Here is a 16,283-nt window from a genome sequence, read left to right on the forward strand (position 1 = left end):
TACTGACTGGTGTTCAACTTTTATTTGTAGTTACTAAAATTACAAAATGAAGCTAGGCCGTAAAAATTATGCAATTATATGAGAAAGACTGCACCAGCGAAGGAAAAATACAGTTCACTGGCTTTCCACTGTAACTATTTCCACAGGAAGAGCAGTGTTAGTCTGCTGCCGCAGAAAACAGCAGAATAGTCTTTTGGGGCACCTTAATGTTTTATAATGGCATAAGCTTTCTGATGCTGCTGATGAAATGGACTCTAGTCTGCAAAAGTATGTGCTAGTTTAAATTTGCTGGTCTTTACCAAAGACCCTTTGTTGTATTTGGGAGAAATTCAACATTGTGCTAAAGTGATCGTTCCATCTTAGGAAGCATTTGGGCATGCCAGGTGGAATTATCCCCCCCCCCTCCTATGGGGCAAGGGGAAAAACCCCATTGCATAAGGAACATCCTTGAACAGGGCCTACTTGGTTGCTGCTCCCAGTTTTGGAACTCATGCCCTAGAAAAGCTAGACTGGCTCCCTCCTCATTGTCCTTCCACCAGCAGATGAGGAACTTTCTTATTCCAACTGGCTCTGGAGAACTGACTGCTTTTAATGAAAGAGTTGGTGCCGTGCTGTTTTTATGGTAATTATCTGTATGGTTTTAACAGATTTTTATATATGTCTATTGTTTTAATTCCATCAATGTTTAATATATATATATATATATATATATATATAGTTTTTCTGTGTTTTTACTAGTTCCCGTTTTTATTTGTATGACATCTTCAGTCCCATCAGGGATAAATTTATTGGCATTTATTTATTTATTGGCATCCATCTGTCTCGAGAGATAATGGAGTGTGTCTCTGAAGTCAAACTGCTGCATTAGCAGCACTGAAGTGACCTCTATGGCACACAAGCCTGGGAAGTGAGTCTGGAGGTCCTGGGATGCCCAGATGATAAGACCTCTTGGCCTCACTGATGTGGTCCAAAGGAAAACAGAGCAATACATTTGGCACCAGTTTGGCTGCAGGAGTTGCTGGAAGGAGCCATATGAGGTGCCATTCAACCGTTTTAGGGACTTCAGTCCAGTATTGTGTAGGGTTTACTCCTTATCCCTGTCTTCTCCTGAAGAGATCCTGCAAAGCAGCGGAGCTTTAGGATTAGAGTTTTCCTTCTCCTAGCTGGGCTACCCCAGGTGGATGAGCCCCATCAGTCCCTCACTTCCCTCTACAGCACATGCAGAAACTGTTAGAATTCCTGCTCTGCGATTGCAGTCATGGGATTTTTGTCTTTCACATGACGGTGTATATTTTGACTTCGCAGAGTGGGAAGTGACGGAGACAGGATGTTTGTGTTACTGTGTTCCGTGAAGTGGGACTATTGTCCTTTGTTCTTTCTCTCTTTGCTGTCTGATGCTAGAGAGAGAGGGAGCCATGTTGCAGTGCTCCGTGTGTGTTTATATGTAAATAAAGTAGATTAGCCAAAATGCTGAGTTGCTAAGGTTTGTCACGCAATGCTGTGCAAACTCTGCGGATCCCTAAGTGTGCCGGTGTCGGTTGGCATCAGTCGCTGTGATGTTCGGGCTGAAGAAAGCTTATGAAGCTCCCGAACGATCGACCAGGAGGGAGAGAACATGCCAGTCGGGAATGTGTCTCTGCCAGGGTCCTACTCGAGTGTAGGCTGAGCTCCTGACAGAAACTGCCTTCAGACAGTCTACTCTAAGCACGACTTAGTTGAATGCAACCCCTAGGCTACAATCCTAACCCTACTTTTCTCGGACTAAGCCCCACTAAATTCAATTCAACTTACTTCTGAGTAGACATGGTTAAGATTACACACACACACACACGCACACACACCCCTATTCACCCAATGCCATGGAAAAAGGAAGGTTTGATAGGCTGTTATCAAGCAATTTGACCCCATTTTCACAAATGCTTTATACAGAATTATGCTTGGCATGAAATAATCTTTCTGAAAGGCCAGTTCCAAAAAAGAAACTCTTAATAGTGCTGCTCAGAGATTAATTAATTTTGGAAAAATTCAGCATGGTTTTTTGGTTTTTTTATCACACCCAATGCTATCCAGGAAGTCAAAGCTATTTATATCTCTCCCACTTTTCATGTTCCCTCTGATGTCAGACATAGGTTTATTCTGTTTGGTGCCCTTCATGCAAGCTCCAGTTTTATAAATCTCGATGTTCACAACTCACCTCTTTCGCCAGGTCTTCCAGGCTGGCCAGGACTGCCTGGAAATCCTGGCCTTCCCGAAGATCCTTGTTCTCCTTGAGGTCCAGGTAACCCTTGCCTCCCTGGTTCACCGGGGGGTCCAGGGACAGTTCGTGTTGAGACAGACTGGCTTGGGATTTGATTTAAGATGGAGTTATACCTGGCCAGGTGACCTGCAAAGAAAGGCAGTGTCAGGTGTGCGTGCAGGAGCCAGGCCCTGTGACCAATAGGACTTTGCAGAACTGGGGCCTTCCTAGGTTTGTTCTGAAGAGGCAAGGTGAGGCCGATTGGTAACTCACAGCACCTGGTGGCAAGAGCTGGGAAGGGATATAAGATCAGCATTTCCCTTCAGCTCTTTGCCACAGCAACATGCTTCTTGCCTTGCTGCATTTGGCTTCTTGCTTCCTGATCCTTGAACCTCGGCTTCTTGACTCCCTGCTTCTTGATCCTTGGACCCTTGACTTCTTGCTTCTTGATCCTTGGACCTTGGCTTCGTAACTCCTTGGACCTTGGCTTCCTAACTCCTTGCTTCCTGACTCTCAGACCCTTGGCTTCTTGACTCCCAGCTCTCTGACCCTCGGCTTCCTGGCTTCTGGACCCCCATTCCTGCTCCCACCCCGCCATCTTGCCCCCAGTCCTGACGTTCCCTGCCGGGACTTCGATCGCCCGTGAACCAGACCATGACAGACATATCCTTAAAACTTGCCCTTCAACAACTGGTCCTGTTATGCCTATCGGTGTGGTTGCTCAAGAGCGAACAAGCAAGATCCCTCACTGGTCTTTTCAAAGGCTTTATTATTGGTGCAAAAACATTTACAATGCAGAACACCTCTATTCCATGTCTTGCTCAGTCACTAGTAGAATCTGAGAGTGGGCGGTCCCTAAACTTTCCCCAGTAGAGTAGTCTCTTGACCCCCATCTGACGCCTTCCCTCTCTGCACAAAAACCTTCTGTGCAGGGAAGGCTTGGGAAAAGGGGGGCTCCCCCCCCACTTTGCTCATGCACGGTGTCTTGGCTCTTTCTTGCAACCTCCTAGCCCTGCAGTTCTTCCCCACTAGAGGTGGGGCTTCCCTCCTCCGCTGAGGAACTGCTGCTTCCCACGATCTTTAGAGGCTCTCTGTAATCCAGTTGCCCTTCCACTTCTTGCCTCTGAGCCGATGGCAGTTCCCTGACAGGTCCCAATGAAGCATTATTTTGACAGCCACCATAATTGGGCTGGTGGGTTGTTTGATCACAACTTCCACAACTGTGTTTTAGAACTGTAACATGGAAATTCTTTTTACCCACCTTGGATAAGCTGTTCACATACTTGACGCGCTACTGCCCGTACCATGGCATGGGACTGGAGGTCTCCCTGTGTGATAAGAACATTGTAATAACATGTTAACACCTGCTAGCTCACTTAGATGACCTTTAGACCCTTCCAAGTCTACAATTCTATGATTCCAGATTAACAGTTAATTGAGCCTTTGTCCTGATTTGTTTGCACAAAGTTTGCCCTGGTAACCTTTGGCTTTCAATGGTACAATCCAATGCAATGTCCACTTAGAAGTAAGTCCCACCAAGCTTCTCAGGACTGCCTTGGATGAAAGGTGAGCTGTAAATATAGTAGGCAAACAAATAGCTTTTTTAAAAGAATTAAAAACTACAGTAATTCATATGCCTGCTGTGCTCTCTGTACAGTTCTGTATTTACAGTGCACTTACACGTTCACCCCTCTCGCCTTTTGGTCCAGGAAGTCCCTGCGGGGGAACAAAAAAGAATAAAAATTAATTTGTGCATGTGTCCTTTCTTCTGCCTCTGTGATAAGAGGGTTTTTTTAAAAATGTGGTGACCGCAGGTTGGTGGGCCCAAGCCATATTATAGGAGTAGTTATGACAATGGAATTGAATCGCATCTCACTGCACATTTCAAACACAGCTTCAGAGTTTGGCAGGTGAAGGGCTAGTGTGGTATCATTGTGAGACGCTGCAATGTGTCCATGCAGATGTTTAGTTCCCATAATCAGAGAAGATGTCCGTCCCCTCCAGCCTAAGGGCCACATTCCTTCCTAGGTGTCATTCTGGGGGCCAGATCTACTGGGAGGAGTTGCTGTGCTCATAAGGCCTGGCACCGCTGAGCAGCTCTTGTTTCTTCTAATAAAGGGTTAACTTCACTTACTCCGTGTGATTTATTGCTGACCTGCTCCTGACACGACCTAGGCCCTGGAGGGAAGTTGTAATATGCACTGTTGTGAATCCTAAGGTAGAGCTTATCCTGTGTACTGAACTTGTGGTAAATATCTCAAAAAGCATGGCCATAGCGATACATTCAGTAAAGTGTTCTACTACTTACAGGTGATCCAGCATCGCCTTGTGGCCCAATATTGCCGGTGACTCCTGGTACACCTGGAGCACCAGGTATTCCCTGCACAGAGAGAACAAGACAACACATCCATATACCAATTGAACCACACAGTCCCATAGAGATAAAGTTCATACCTGTCAAGGGCCCTGGGGGGGAAAAACAGGACATCCCTTTTTTTGCGCAAGATTACAGCTGCCATTGTGGCTGTTGTAATCTCACATGCTCTCACGCTGCGCTCTTGCCCTGAAAAAAGTGCTTTTGGGGGGCCATGGTCCTGCATTAAAAAATTGCATATTTTGGGATGCCACAGAAGATCTCCCCCCCCCAGCACTTTTTTTTTGCATGGGTCACGCCAAAGCGCGTTCCAGAAGACATGCACCCCAATTTTGAGTCTCCCGAAATTGGATGGTATTAAAGTTGTGTTCCATTTACGTTTCCTAGTTGACATTTTCTGACCCCAGAACTGAGGATGCACTCAATGCGTCTTGAGAATATGCCTAACCATCCCTGCAGAAGATGGTGAGCTGCAGCCTAAATTTAAGTTTGACACAAGTTGGAATATCAACAGGACTATGCACAACCCCAAATGAATAGTTTATTCATGGAGGCTTCCTTATACCCTCACAACACCAAACAGCTGTATGTTCTGGTGTTTAGCTAGCACATACCATGCTGTAGATACCTTTAAAAGGTAAAGGTACCCCTGACCGTTAGGTCCAGTCGCAGACGACTCTGAGGTTGCGGCCCTCATCTCACTTTACTGGCCGAGGGAGCCGGCGTACAGCTTCCGGGTCATGTGGCCAGCATGACTAAGCCGCTTCTGGCGAACCAGAGCAGTGCATGGAAATGCCATTTACCTTCCTGCTGGAGCGGTACCTATTTATCTACTTGCACTTTGACGTGCTTTCGAACTGCTAGGTGGAGCTCACCCCGTCGCAGAGATTCGAACCACCGACCTTCTGATCGGCAAGCCGTAGGTTCTGTGGTTTTAAATAAACATGCACTTCCTACCATATCAAATACTCAATCCACGTTACCTAGAATTTGGTGTATTTTTACTTACCACAGGCCCTGGTGGCCCTTGAGGGCCAGTGGGTCCGTCTTTGCCTGGCAGGCCCTTGATCAGAGACAAGTACATAAATTAGAGTATTGTTTTTTTATCCTGCATAAGACGCAGGACCAATTTCCCATAGACTAGAACAGTATTGTTCACTAGACAAGGAAGGCCACAATCCCAGGCTCCACAGAACTCTTGATGTTCTCTACAGGATGTTCAGGACAAGCACAAAACCAATCCATTCACACGGCCAGTTTTTTAAGCATTAAACCTGATTCGTTTCTGCAAAGTTTTCAGGGCGGTTAGATGATGTTGGCTTTTACTGAGCATTTGTTCTGATCAGTTTGTGGGGAGGTTATATATGATGTTGCGTCAAGCAATTGTTTATCCCGCCCTTTCCCCATTGCTTTCTTTGTCACCAAAAGCCTGTGGGGTTTTTTTTGGGGGGGGGGGAGAAGCAGGTTTGTTGTGCAATCAACTTGAATTGTGAGACCTGGTATTGTGCTGGTTTTCGATGGAATTGCACTTGAAAATAGCAACTGTCTGAAAGTCCCCAAGGTCCAAGAAAACTCCAAAAGAACAAGGATTTGCACATGGGCAACATACAACACTGATGTGAGCTGGGCAGCCAAAGTTCAGAGCCAACAAAGTAAGTTAGGAATCTGTTTGTCCCTTTACCTGTTGGTGCTTGCAAACCACAGTGCCACCTTCAGTTCTTTGAAGATGGGGGTGAATTAACTTTTCTGCCAATTCTTCTTCAAATGAGAGTGAAAAGATATGCTTCTACCTGAGTTTCTTTCTAGCTTTTATTTTAAAAGCATACAACATGATACGTTTTCAGGTTTTGCTGCTTTCTCTTGTTTAGCTGCTAAATAATATATCCATGCAAGCCTTCCAGGCATATTTACTTTGGCACTCTTTCTGTATCTTTTGGCCGTTGACGAATTTCCTCCTACTGTATTTTGTTAGGTGTGAAAATGGGTCTTTTATAAATTAAGTCAAGCAGCAGTCTGTTTGAAGTTGGGGGAGCAGCACTGCTTCTGCAGTCCCTCCAACAAGCGATACATGCCAGCCTTTAGAAACTTTCAGAAGCTGCTACGAAATGTTGCTTCCCAGATTATCAAACGACAGGTATATATCTTAAACCAGAAATGCAGACTGCAGAGAAGGAAGGGGAATGCGTTTATATTGGCTGACTGCACCACTGCGTTAGATCTATGAATTAGTGGGAAATATGGGACTTTTCAGATGTTAGAAAATAAAAGAAATTCTGTTCCTTCCCCTTAATGCTATACTTGCATTAGCCTCAAACCAGCTGTAGCAGCACAATACTTCATTCCCATTTATAATTTTTTTGGGGGGTGTTAGATTCTAAGATCAAAATTGGACCGTAAGCAGCAAATTCCCAGGATTCCCAGTCCTGTATTTGCTGGCAACCCTGCCTGTGCAGATGGGAGGAAATCTGCAGGGAAGAAGACATTGCAAGATATTTTTAACCTCTTCCCACCCATCGGTTTCCACCAGATTTGTTTTCTTCCAGCCAGACCTCTTTCCTGGCTCAGATTCTTTCAACATCTCTATTAGAATGCATTCAGATCTGTTGGATTCTGCACTCTGACCTCTGGTATGTCTCCCATTTGTGCGGAGAAGAGAGCGTTCCTTTCTATTTCTTTCGCCAGTGATGCGATCTATTTGGGTACCATTCCTTGAAGCAAGCAGTAGCCTCCAGCTTTTTCAGACCTGGGATCCAACCAAATCTGCAACAAGGCCCACTTTGACTTTTTAAAAATATGTTTTGGTTGGCCCGCCAGCCTCCATCTGTGTTTCTCCTACCCTCTCCTTTGTATTCCATCTTTTTCTTTAAATAAACGCAAAAGGTGGTTGCAAATGCCGGGAGTCCCAGCCAACGAGTTGGAGCAACGAAGGAGATGAAAAGTTCCAGTGTGGGCTCAGGACCGTATCAGCTGCCACTCAGCGTGGCTGCGTCGACACAGTATTTCTGGTAAAAGACCCAAATCCAGGCGTAGGAACTCGCTCAGTGCTGTTCTTGGAGCAAGGCACAGAAATTCTTGACTAAACGAAACTAACGTGGTGCAACCGCTGCCAAGTCAATCTTGGACAGCATCTGCTGTCCAGAAACACACACACACAAACACAGGCACACACCCCTCATTCACAGCAGCGGCATTGTCTACTGAGCTGACGGACGAATGCAAGCCCTCGCTTCGCAGTGCCTGAATGCAGCGAAAGGCCCGCTACAATAACTGCATGTGGCAAGAAAGGGATTAAGCAAAGAGAGGCTTAGGGAATAGATCTCTATTACCACCTTTCTCATAAGTAACAGATGCCAGAATTCCCCTTGCTTATTCTTCGTGGTTTAAGAGCCTAATTCCAGAGGAGGTTCAGCAGGGCATATATAAGTTGAGAGGTTTGAGGACTGCAGAGGGGGTTTTTTTGTGATGCTGAAATGAAGGGAGCAGAGAAAGAGCAAGAGGGAATTGCGGGAGCCCAAGATCTGTTTCTAGATGTAGTCTAAGAGCTGATTGATTTGAACAGCCCTGCAGTCCTGCTCTTAAAAAAAAAACCTTGTGAAATTGGTACCATTGGTTTAAACAGAACTTCTTGCTATATTTCTCTGCTTAGAATAATTACCTTAATGTAAGTTTGGAATGTGGTCTTATTTAATCCTGTTACCCGATATGGTTAAGCAAACTCAAGAGTCATACCTCTGAAATCAAGGGACTTCTTAAAGGTAAAGGGACCCCTGACAATTAAGTCCAGTCATGAATGACTCTGGTGTTGCTTCACTCATCTCGCTTTACAGGCCGAGGGAGCCAGCATTTGTCCACTTCCTCAGACAGTTTTTCTGGGTCATGTGGCCAGCATGACTAAGCCGCTTCTGGCGAAACCAGAGCAGCGCACAGAAACACCGTTTACCTCCCCGCCGGAGTGGTACCTATTTATCTACTTGACGTGCTTTCAAACTGCTAGGTTGGCAGGAGCTGGGACTGAGCAACGGGAGCTCAGCCCATCGTGGGGATTCGAACCGCTGGCCTTCCGATCGGCAAGCCCTAGGCTCTGTGGTTTAACCCACAGCGCCACCCGCGTCCCTAAGGGACTTCTTAGTTGTGCCCATTGTTTTTGATGGGTCTGCTCTGACTTGATATTCCTCAGAGGATTGAATCTAATTAAGGACAAAACCCCTCTTAAGGGTTTCTTACTTTATTAAAAAAAAACAAAGCAAAAATTTGGCTTTTACCATCTTGAATCAGTCTCAAAACTGCAATCCAATCTGCCCTCAGCTATATATTTATTGTATGTGCAATCCATCATGAAATTGATCTGTTTATTTCTGCAGGCTGGCTTGGGGAATGTGTTATAACTTCTTCCTTGTTGAAAGCACTAATCAGAAAACTTGAGATTAAAAAGAAAAAAAGAAAAAGAAATCAACAGAAAGCGATTTATGTGATCGTATAATTACAGGGTGGGAAACAGCAGTAAACATTCACAATCTTTTTGCTGCTTGTCATATATTTGATCCTATGTTTTAAAACCTTAATAATTAAAGCAAAAGAAACAGAAAGCAAAAGGCAACTAGAGAAATCTTCCATCCAAGTTGGCAGTAGTGTTTCTCTTCCGCTCAAGCAGGTTCACTTTGCTGCTTCTGCTATTTAAATAATGCCATGCACGTGTAATGAAATGACAAGGTTTACACTTGACACTGGATGGTGTTCCACTTCCTTTCATCTTTTTTGAACACTCTGCTCCTGCCAGTTACATGGGACATCTGAGCTGAAGGAAGACACACACTGGTCTCTGCAACCACCCAGGTGACTTAGGGCCACTGAGAGGCTGCATAATAGCAAGGGGGGAGGGAGAGATGAACCTGTCCCCATTCATTAGCCAGTGAAGAAGCAACTGCTTGTTTCTTCTTCTTCTTCCCTCCCCATTCCTTTTTCCTTTTGTGTCATGTCTGTTAGACTGTGAGCCTACAGTAAAGGATTGTTTTAAGGGGTGCTATGAGGTGTGTGTGGTGATTATGAGAAATGAAGGAAGATATTGGTGTCAGAAATGTTTGTGGGGGTTTTTTGGAAGAAAAAGCTAGCCAGAAGTGGAGAAGGTATCTGAGCTATGTTTCAGGCAGCAAAATGGCTCATGCTGGAACTGGGCACAACTCTTTAGGCAATATAGCCCCTTTCTCTCTCTCTGCTCCATATTTCACAACTGGAATGAAATAATCTACTGCAATGCTCTCTACATGGGGCTACCTTTTAAGGTGGCCCAGAAACCACAACTAATCCAGAATGCGCCAGCTAGACTGGTGACTGGGAGTGGCTGCCGAGACCATATAACACCGGTCCTGAAAGACCTACATCGGCTCCCAGTACGTTTCCGAGCACAATTCAAAGTGTTGGTGCTAACCTTTAAAGCCCTAAACAGCCTTGGCCCAGTATACCTGAAGGAGTGTCTTCACCCCCATCGTTCAGCCTGGACACTGAGGTCCAGCTCTGAGGGCCTTCTGGAGAAAGAAAAAAGGAGCCACAGGCCAAGCCTTCCCTTGCCAGGATTTCTTGAGAAGCAGCCAATGGCACATGTACAAAACTGACTCACAGAAGTTCTGGGGCTGGAACATTAACTTAGAAAGGACGACCCAGAGGAAAGAAAAATAGCGAAAGAAGAGTCACTTGTCCAGTCTTACCCTTTGGCCTTGGCTTCCATCTCGTCCTGGGGATCCAGATGCTCCCGGGACCCCCTGCATGAAAGATAACACATTTCAAAAGATACAACAACATTCACCCTCTGCTCAGGGGCGTCTTGCCCATAGAGGCAAGTGATGCGGGGCGCCGGGGCACCAAGTTCTGGAGGGTGCTAGGGAAGAGGTGAAGGCTGGACGCGGCACCTCCTGGCATCAGCTCACTGCCCTCGCCTGCCTCCATCATGCTGCACTGAAGCAGTGCCACGCCTAGAGTCTCTGCCTGCTGTGGCCACCATGGCATAGGTGCCAGAGAAGAAGCAGAGGCTGGGCGCAGCGCCACCTGGCCTCAGCTCACCACCCTCGCCCACCTCGCTGAAGCAGCGCAGTGCCTGGAGCCTCTGCCTCTACCCTGCCGGAGGAGCCGCCCTCCAGCCGCTGCCCGCCTCCTCCAGCCCCGCAAAGCTGCCAGCAGCACCATAAAAAGGTCATCAACTCTGGGAAACAGGGGGGCGGGGCGCCAGAGGAATCTTTGCGCCACGGCGCCGGATAAACTTAAGACGGCCCTGCCTCTGCTTGCAATTACAACGAGACAAACGGAGTCTCGGGAACAGGCATTTCCAGCAGTTTGAGGGCTGGGAAGCAGAGTCATACCAACCTGTAGGCCAGGGCGGCCCATTTCTCCAATTTCTCCCTTTTCACCAGTTGTTCCCTGTTGATAAATGGCCACAGAGTTAATCATACCAGTGGCACATTGTTTGTCCATTTCTTTCATCAAAACAGAGGTACAAAACTGTGGACTACAGATTTATTTCTGGGGAGGAAGAAGGGGAAAATAGCAAAGGTGAGCTACAAACATGAGGGACGGTCTAACCAAAGTTTTAGATTGCGTGGCAAGTCCCCCTCCCCCCTTGGGAAATAAAGGCACAGGACACGGTATTTAAGGTTAATTGGCGGAAAAGGCCACAACTTTATTGATTGCAGGAATTGAGCAGTATTGGCTTAGGCATTGGTCCTAACAACTAACCGGCTTCAGCCCGATTGCATGAAGGCCGGTAAGGGTTAACCACCAGCGGGGGAAGTCCTGTTGATGCACATCAACTAGGAGCTCCCCTGGGGTCACCGCTTGGGGGGCGTGCCTTAGGCCCACACCTCCATAGGCTTCAGACAGGGCAACGCCCCCCCCGGAATCCTTTACCGTACTACCCTTCTCTTTGGGGAAAGGTGATGGCGCTTCCTTCCCACCATTGCATTTGCATAATAATACCCCTACCAATGCCTAACCGCCAATGCCGAGAAGTTGTGACGATTTGCTACGAGGTAGGTGAAAAACCAAATGGCAGGTGCCAATTTGCCAAGTGGAAAAAATTCCTACCAGGCCCCTCAATGGTGACCAACCGAAGTCCATAGCAAGGTCAGAGCAGAAAACTAAGGGCGGGCAGAGTGGGAAACCGGAGCAGCTGGAACGGCGAAGAGAGGGTGGTCCTCGGGCGCGCCGGCCATAAATAGCCCAGGCCATGCCTCCCTGACTAGCCGATTGGCTGGACAGGGTGGTGACGCGCCCGAGGATTCCCTCATTCTCGCGGGGGCTCTTAATTCTCCCTTTGAAATCAATTGGAATTGAACTTTTCTGGATGAAAAACATGAATAAAAAAAAGTGCTTCGAATGTGCTTTAAAGGTACAGTGTGTACTGACAGCCTTATAAGGGATAATTCTGTTCCCTTTTTTTGCTAACGATTTGGGAAGACGTTGAAAGACTCTCAAATCAGAGGACACTAAACAAGATCCCAAATCTGCCTTCAACCAGGGCTTGAACCGTGTAACAAAATTCACCCGGGTCTTCCTGGTTTTGGTCAAATATTGCCCCCATAGGGCAGACCCCACCCCTGTCCTCTGGAAGCACCTTGTGATTCTAGCGCTGCTTTTTTGCAGCTCAAGTATTGCACTGTTTTGCAAAACCTGGCGACTCTAACTGCTATGGTGCAAATAAGACCGGGCTGTCAACTGTTCAGAACCTACCGGAGGTCCTTGGATGGAGTGCCCACTTGGTCCTTGGGGTCCAGGAGGCCCCTGAGGACCAGGAGCTCCAATTTCACCACGAGGTCCATCTGGTCCCTGGAACAAAAAAGGTCATTATATCATGAATCTATATTAGAGGAAAAGCCATCTACTCTGACTAGAAAGCCTCCAGCTCCCTCCAAACTAAACTAAAGTGACACATTAATTAACCCAACTGCTGAGGAGATCTAAGAAAGTTCTCCGCAAAGGCCTGTTTGGATCAAGCAAAATATTTACTGCATGTAGATCTGCTCCTAAATGAAAAATATTCCAATGGATACGTAACGCCAATGAATGTAATTCTACATTCATAAATTCTACATTCATAAAAAATATTCCAATGAATGCAATTCTACATTTTTCTGTAGAAATCCATGCAGTTATTAAAGACTCTTCCTCTCATCACCCTAACAGACAATGAAAGTTTCTGCAAATAACATCTGTGGTTGAGGAAATGCAATGGAAAAGAGCGCAGGCACAAGTCTCAAGTATCCCTTGCGTCAAGGGGAAAATCCCTGTGGACCTGGATTATACCTACAGAATATTCAAATCAATTGTTTTACTATGCAATCACAAGCCCATTAAAAAGAAGAAGCAACAGAAGAAGCAACAAGACAAATTACCTTTGGGCCAAGGTCGCCTCGGTTACCTTTTGGACCTCGGAGACCTGGTCCACCCTGCAAAACACATTTAGAGTTAGGAGAAGTTGCTGCACATAATTTCCTCAAAATAGGTGGGCTCCTGTTCAGGTTAAAGCCATGCCTTCCTCCAGGAAACTCCATCCCATTCACTTCCTGTTTTGCCTTTCAGTTGACCCTCAGCATCCCATGGCTACTGAATCTTCACCGTCCTCAACAGGCTAGCCTGCTTTTAGGATTTGTTGCCTTTCAGCAAATGTGCAGGCTCCCCAGTGCATGCTGTTACTTCTCTCTTGGTTCTTCATGTCCATGTTTTGGCTCTAGTCCTGGAGACACTCAGCACCCAAGTTTGTTTTTAGAGAGAGTGATGATATCCCGCTATCCCCAATACCTCCATTCTTCCTTTTTAAAGAAAAGTACATATGATTTTTCTCCCTAACTTATTAACGAAAGCAGTGCTTCAATATTTGATAAAATGCCTCAAAAGAGGAGACTAGGAAGTCTACTAAAAGCAGGTTATCTCCTCACATCAAGTAACGGTGCTGCTCTACAGCAAAGACCAGCAAACACATGAAGCTCAAACAGAGATTTTTTGGGGGAGGGATTCAGTTCCCATTTGCATGGAAATATCTCTAATTGACACTTCTTGAAATAGTGCACAAACTGAACTGCAGCTCTCCTTTTGATTTTCCTGAATTTTGCAACTGAGTCCTCTGACCGACATGTACACAAGTTGTAAATTTGTATAATTGGATTCCAACCCACTGGATGAAATCCAGTGCTTTAGAATATATCTCTCCCTCCCCTTCCCCAGTGCTCTTTCTCTCCCTGTGTGCAACCAGCTCCCAACATTCTGTCAAACCTAAACATGACCAATAGCCAGAATTCGGAATGGGCCTTTACAACTGGAGGCTGGATTGCAAAACTAAGGGACATGGGGCAAGTGGTTTTTTGTTTGTTTGTTTTGCTATTTACTCTTCTGAGGAAAAGTAAACCACAAGGAACATGGTGAGTGAGACCAGTGGGTATAGGGTGGTATACAAATTTAATTAACAACAGCAGCAGGAGGATTTTCTGGGCTAAGTACATTGTATACAAAAAAGACACAAATTTAAAATTTCCACATGCTTCCACCTTGATTTGCCTGCCGACACACATGCACATAAGTGCATAGCTCTAAAAACCTGTATTTCTTTTTCCACATTTTGATTTAATTTGCTGAACTTAGACCAACTCCAATATTATTAGAGGGAATAAAAAGTCCAAATCACACTTGTTTTCTGTCCAAATTGAAACATGACGAGGAATTAGATTCCCTTCCCCCACCTCCGCCCTGTCTGTCTGGCTGATTTGGGTGGAATGAATGAGACATTTTATCTCCAGTGAAAATTTGTGGTGTGTTTCTCATGGGACTTTACTTAGCGTATCAGTAGACTTGAGAGTTTTTTTTACAAGCCACAAGCATGCCAGCAAACCAAATGGTAACGCTTAATGTGTTTTAAAGGTATAGTGTGTATGCAGCCACAAATTTGTTTTAAAACATTTTTGGTCATCGTGTAGGATGACTTCTGTCAGGAGACAGTCAGGGGATATAGGTCCCCACATGATGGCGCTTGATTTCGACTTCAGCCATCAGGTCAGGTTGAATTGATTCCTCTCCTTGTTCCCAACTGAAATCTACACTCACCCCTTCTTCCCTGGCAGTGGGTGCCATTTTGTGGTTTGCCTCAGGTGGCAAAATGTCTTGGCCTGGTCTGGCTAAACTGCAAACCAACTGAGGCAACATAAACCACCAAACATACAAAACTATACAGTGGTACCTCGGGTTAAGAACCTAATTTGTTCTGGAGGTTCGTTCTTAACCTGAAACTGTTCTTAACCTGAGGTACCACTTTAGCTAATCGGGCCTTCCGTTGCCGCCGCCGCCGCACGATTTCTGTTCTCATCCTGAGGTAAAGTTCTTAACCCGAGGTACTATTTCTGGGTTAGCGCAGTCTGTAACCTGAAGCGTCTGTAACCCGAGGTACCACTATACTCAAAACATACTCAAAGCATCAGACCTTTCTTGGTTCAAGTAAGTTCATGTTCAACTTTGTCAAGCATGAGATCAAAACCTTACCGGTGGTCCAGGGGGTCCATTAGCTCCCTTGCTGACTTCAGAACATGAGCAAGAATGAGGAAGGGCAGGGCAGCTTTCTTCATCCCTCTGGTGAGAAAAAGAAGGCCCTGTCATGGCTGGTTCGGTAGATTCCAAATTAGGCATTAATCTGCATCAATCTTAAATTAAATTAGAACCACATGTCACCAAACAGAAGTTTTAAAAAGCGAGAGCTTACCAAAGCTGGAAGTTCACAACATTTATCTCTGTTGGCCCATGAAGTGGTGCAGACGATGTCAAACATCTGCAGCTGGAACTGGTTTGGAAAAAGGTGAAATATAACATAAGATGTAGCCACTTCAGAAGATCAGTGAAGGAGAGCCATCTCAAACAATAAAGGAATTGCCTTAGATTGGAGGGTGGGGAGGGACCCTCCTGCCTACAGACCTAATTTGGTCTTCCTCACTTGCAGAGGCGTAGCAAGGTGAGGTGGTACCCGGTGCAGAAATTTTGTCACGCACCACCCCGTCTGTGACTCCCAAGCCTACAGCAAGCCAGCGGAAGGAAGGGAGCTTTGCCACTGCTCACTGTAGGCTTGGGAGTCACAGGCAGGGGGCTGAATGTCACCCCCCCCTCAGGATGACACCCAATGCTGCCCACACCCCCTTGCTCTGCCCCTGCTCACTTGACCCACAAGGCTGTTTTGGCCAAGGCACACGCATCTGACCTCATATGTGATGTCAGACATGGAGCAGGTGGAGACATGTCTGGGCCAAAGGGATTTGCACAAGGCAATACAAGCACGATAAAGGTCTTGACAACCAGCTGGTCCTTGGTGCGTCCATGGTCCTTTGCAAGCCTCAACAATCAGCTGATTGCTCAGTTTGCAAAGCATGGAGCTATGCAGCTGCTGGCACAGATAAGGTAAAGGTAAAGGGACCCTTGACCATTAGGTCCAGTCATGGCCGACTCTGGGGTTGCGGTGCTCATCTCGCTTTATTGGCCAAGGGAGCCAGCGTACAGCTTCTGGGTCATATGGCCAGCATGACTAAGCCGCTTCTGGCAAACCAGAGCAGTGCACGGAAACGCCATTTACTTTCCCGCCAGAGTGGTACCTATTTATCTACTTGCAGTTTGATGTGCTTTCAAACTGCTAGGTTGGCAGGAGCAGGGACCGAGCAA

At 46.2% G+C, this 16,283-nt stretch overlaps 1 protein-coding gene across 5 annotated transcripts in view; it reads right to left on the minus strand.

The window, feature by feature from the left end:
• The window catches only part of COL14A1 (collagen type XIV alpha 1 chain), a 134,757-nt gene that overhangs the window by 21,885 nt on the left and 96,589 nt on the right, over window positions 1–16,283 (minus strand). For all 5 annotated transcript variants that reach the window (XM_083748866.1, XM_083748867.1, XM_083748864.1 and 2 more), the window contains 11 exons: window positions 15,340–15,417; window positions 15,123–15,209; window positions 12,989–13,042; window positions 12,327–12,422; window positions 10,965–11,018; window positions 10,313–10,366; window positions 5,620–5,673; window positions 4,545–4,616; window positions 3,917–3,952; window positions 3,498–3,564; window positions 2,195–2,383 (listed from right to left, as the gene is read on the minus strand). In XM_083748866.1, the coding sequence (XP_083604992.1) occupies window positions 2,195–2,383; window positions 3,498–3,564; window positions 3,917–3,952; window positions 4,545–4,616; window positions 5,620–5,673; window positions 10,313–10,366; window positions 10,965–11,018; window positions 12,327–12,422; window positions 12,989–13,042; window positions 15,123–15,209; window positions 15,340–15,417 (841 nt within the window). The remainder of the gene's footprint in view (window positions 1–2,194; window positions 2,384–3,497; window positions 3,565–3,916; window positions 3,953–4,544; window positions 4,617–5,619; window positions 5,674–10,312; window positions 10,367–10,964; window positions 11,019–12,326; window positions 12,423–12,988; window positions 13,043–15,122; window positions 15,210–15,339; window positions 15,418–16,283) is intronic.

This window comes from Podarcis gaigeae, assembly GCF_964106915.1.
Source record: "Podarcis gaigeae genome assembly, chromosome: 7".
Classification (NCBI taxonomy): domain Eukaryota; kingdom Metazoa; phylum Chordata; class Lepidosauria; order Squamata; family Lacertidae; genus Podarcis; species Podarcis gaigeae.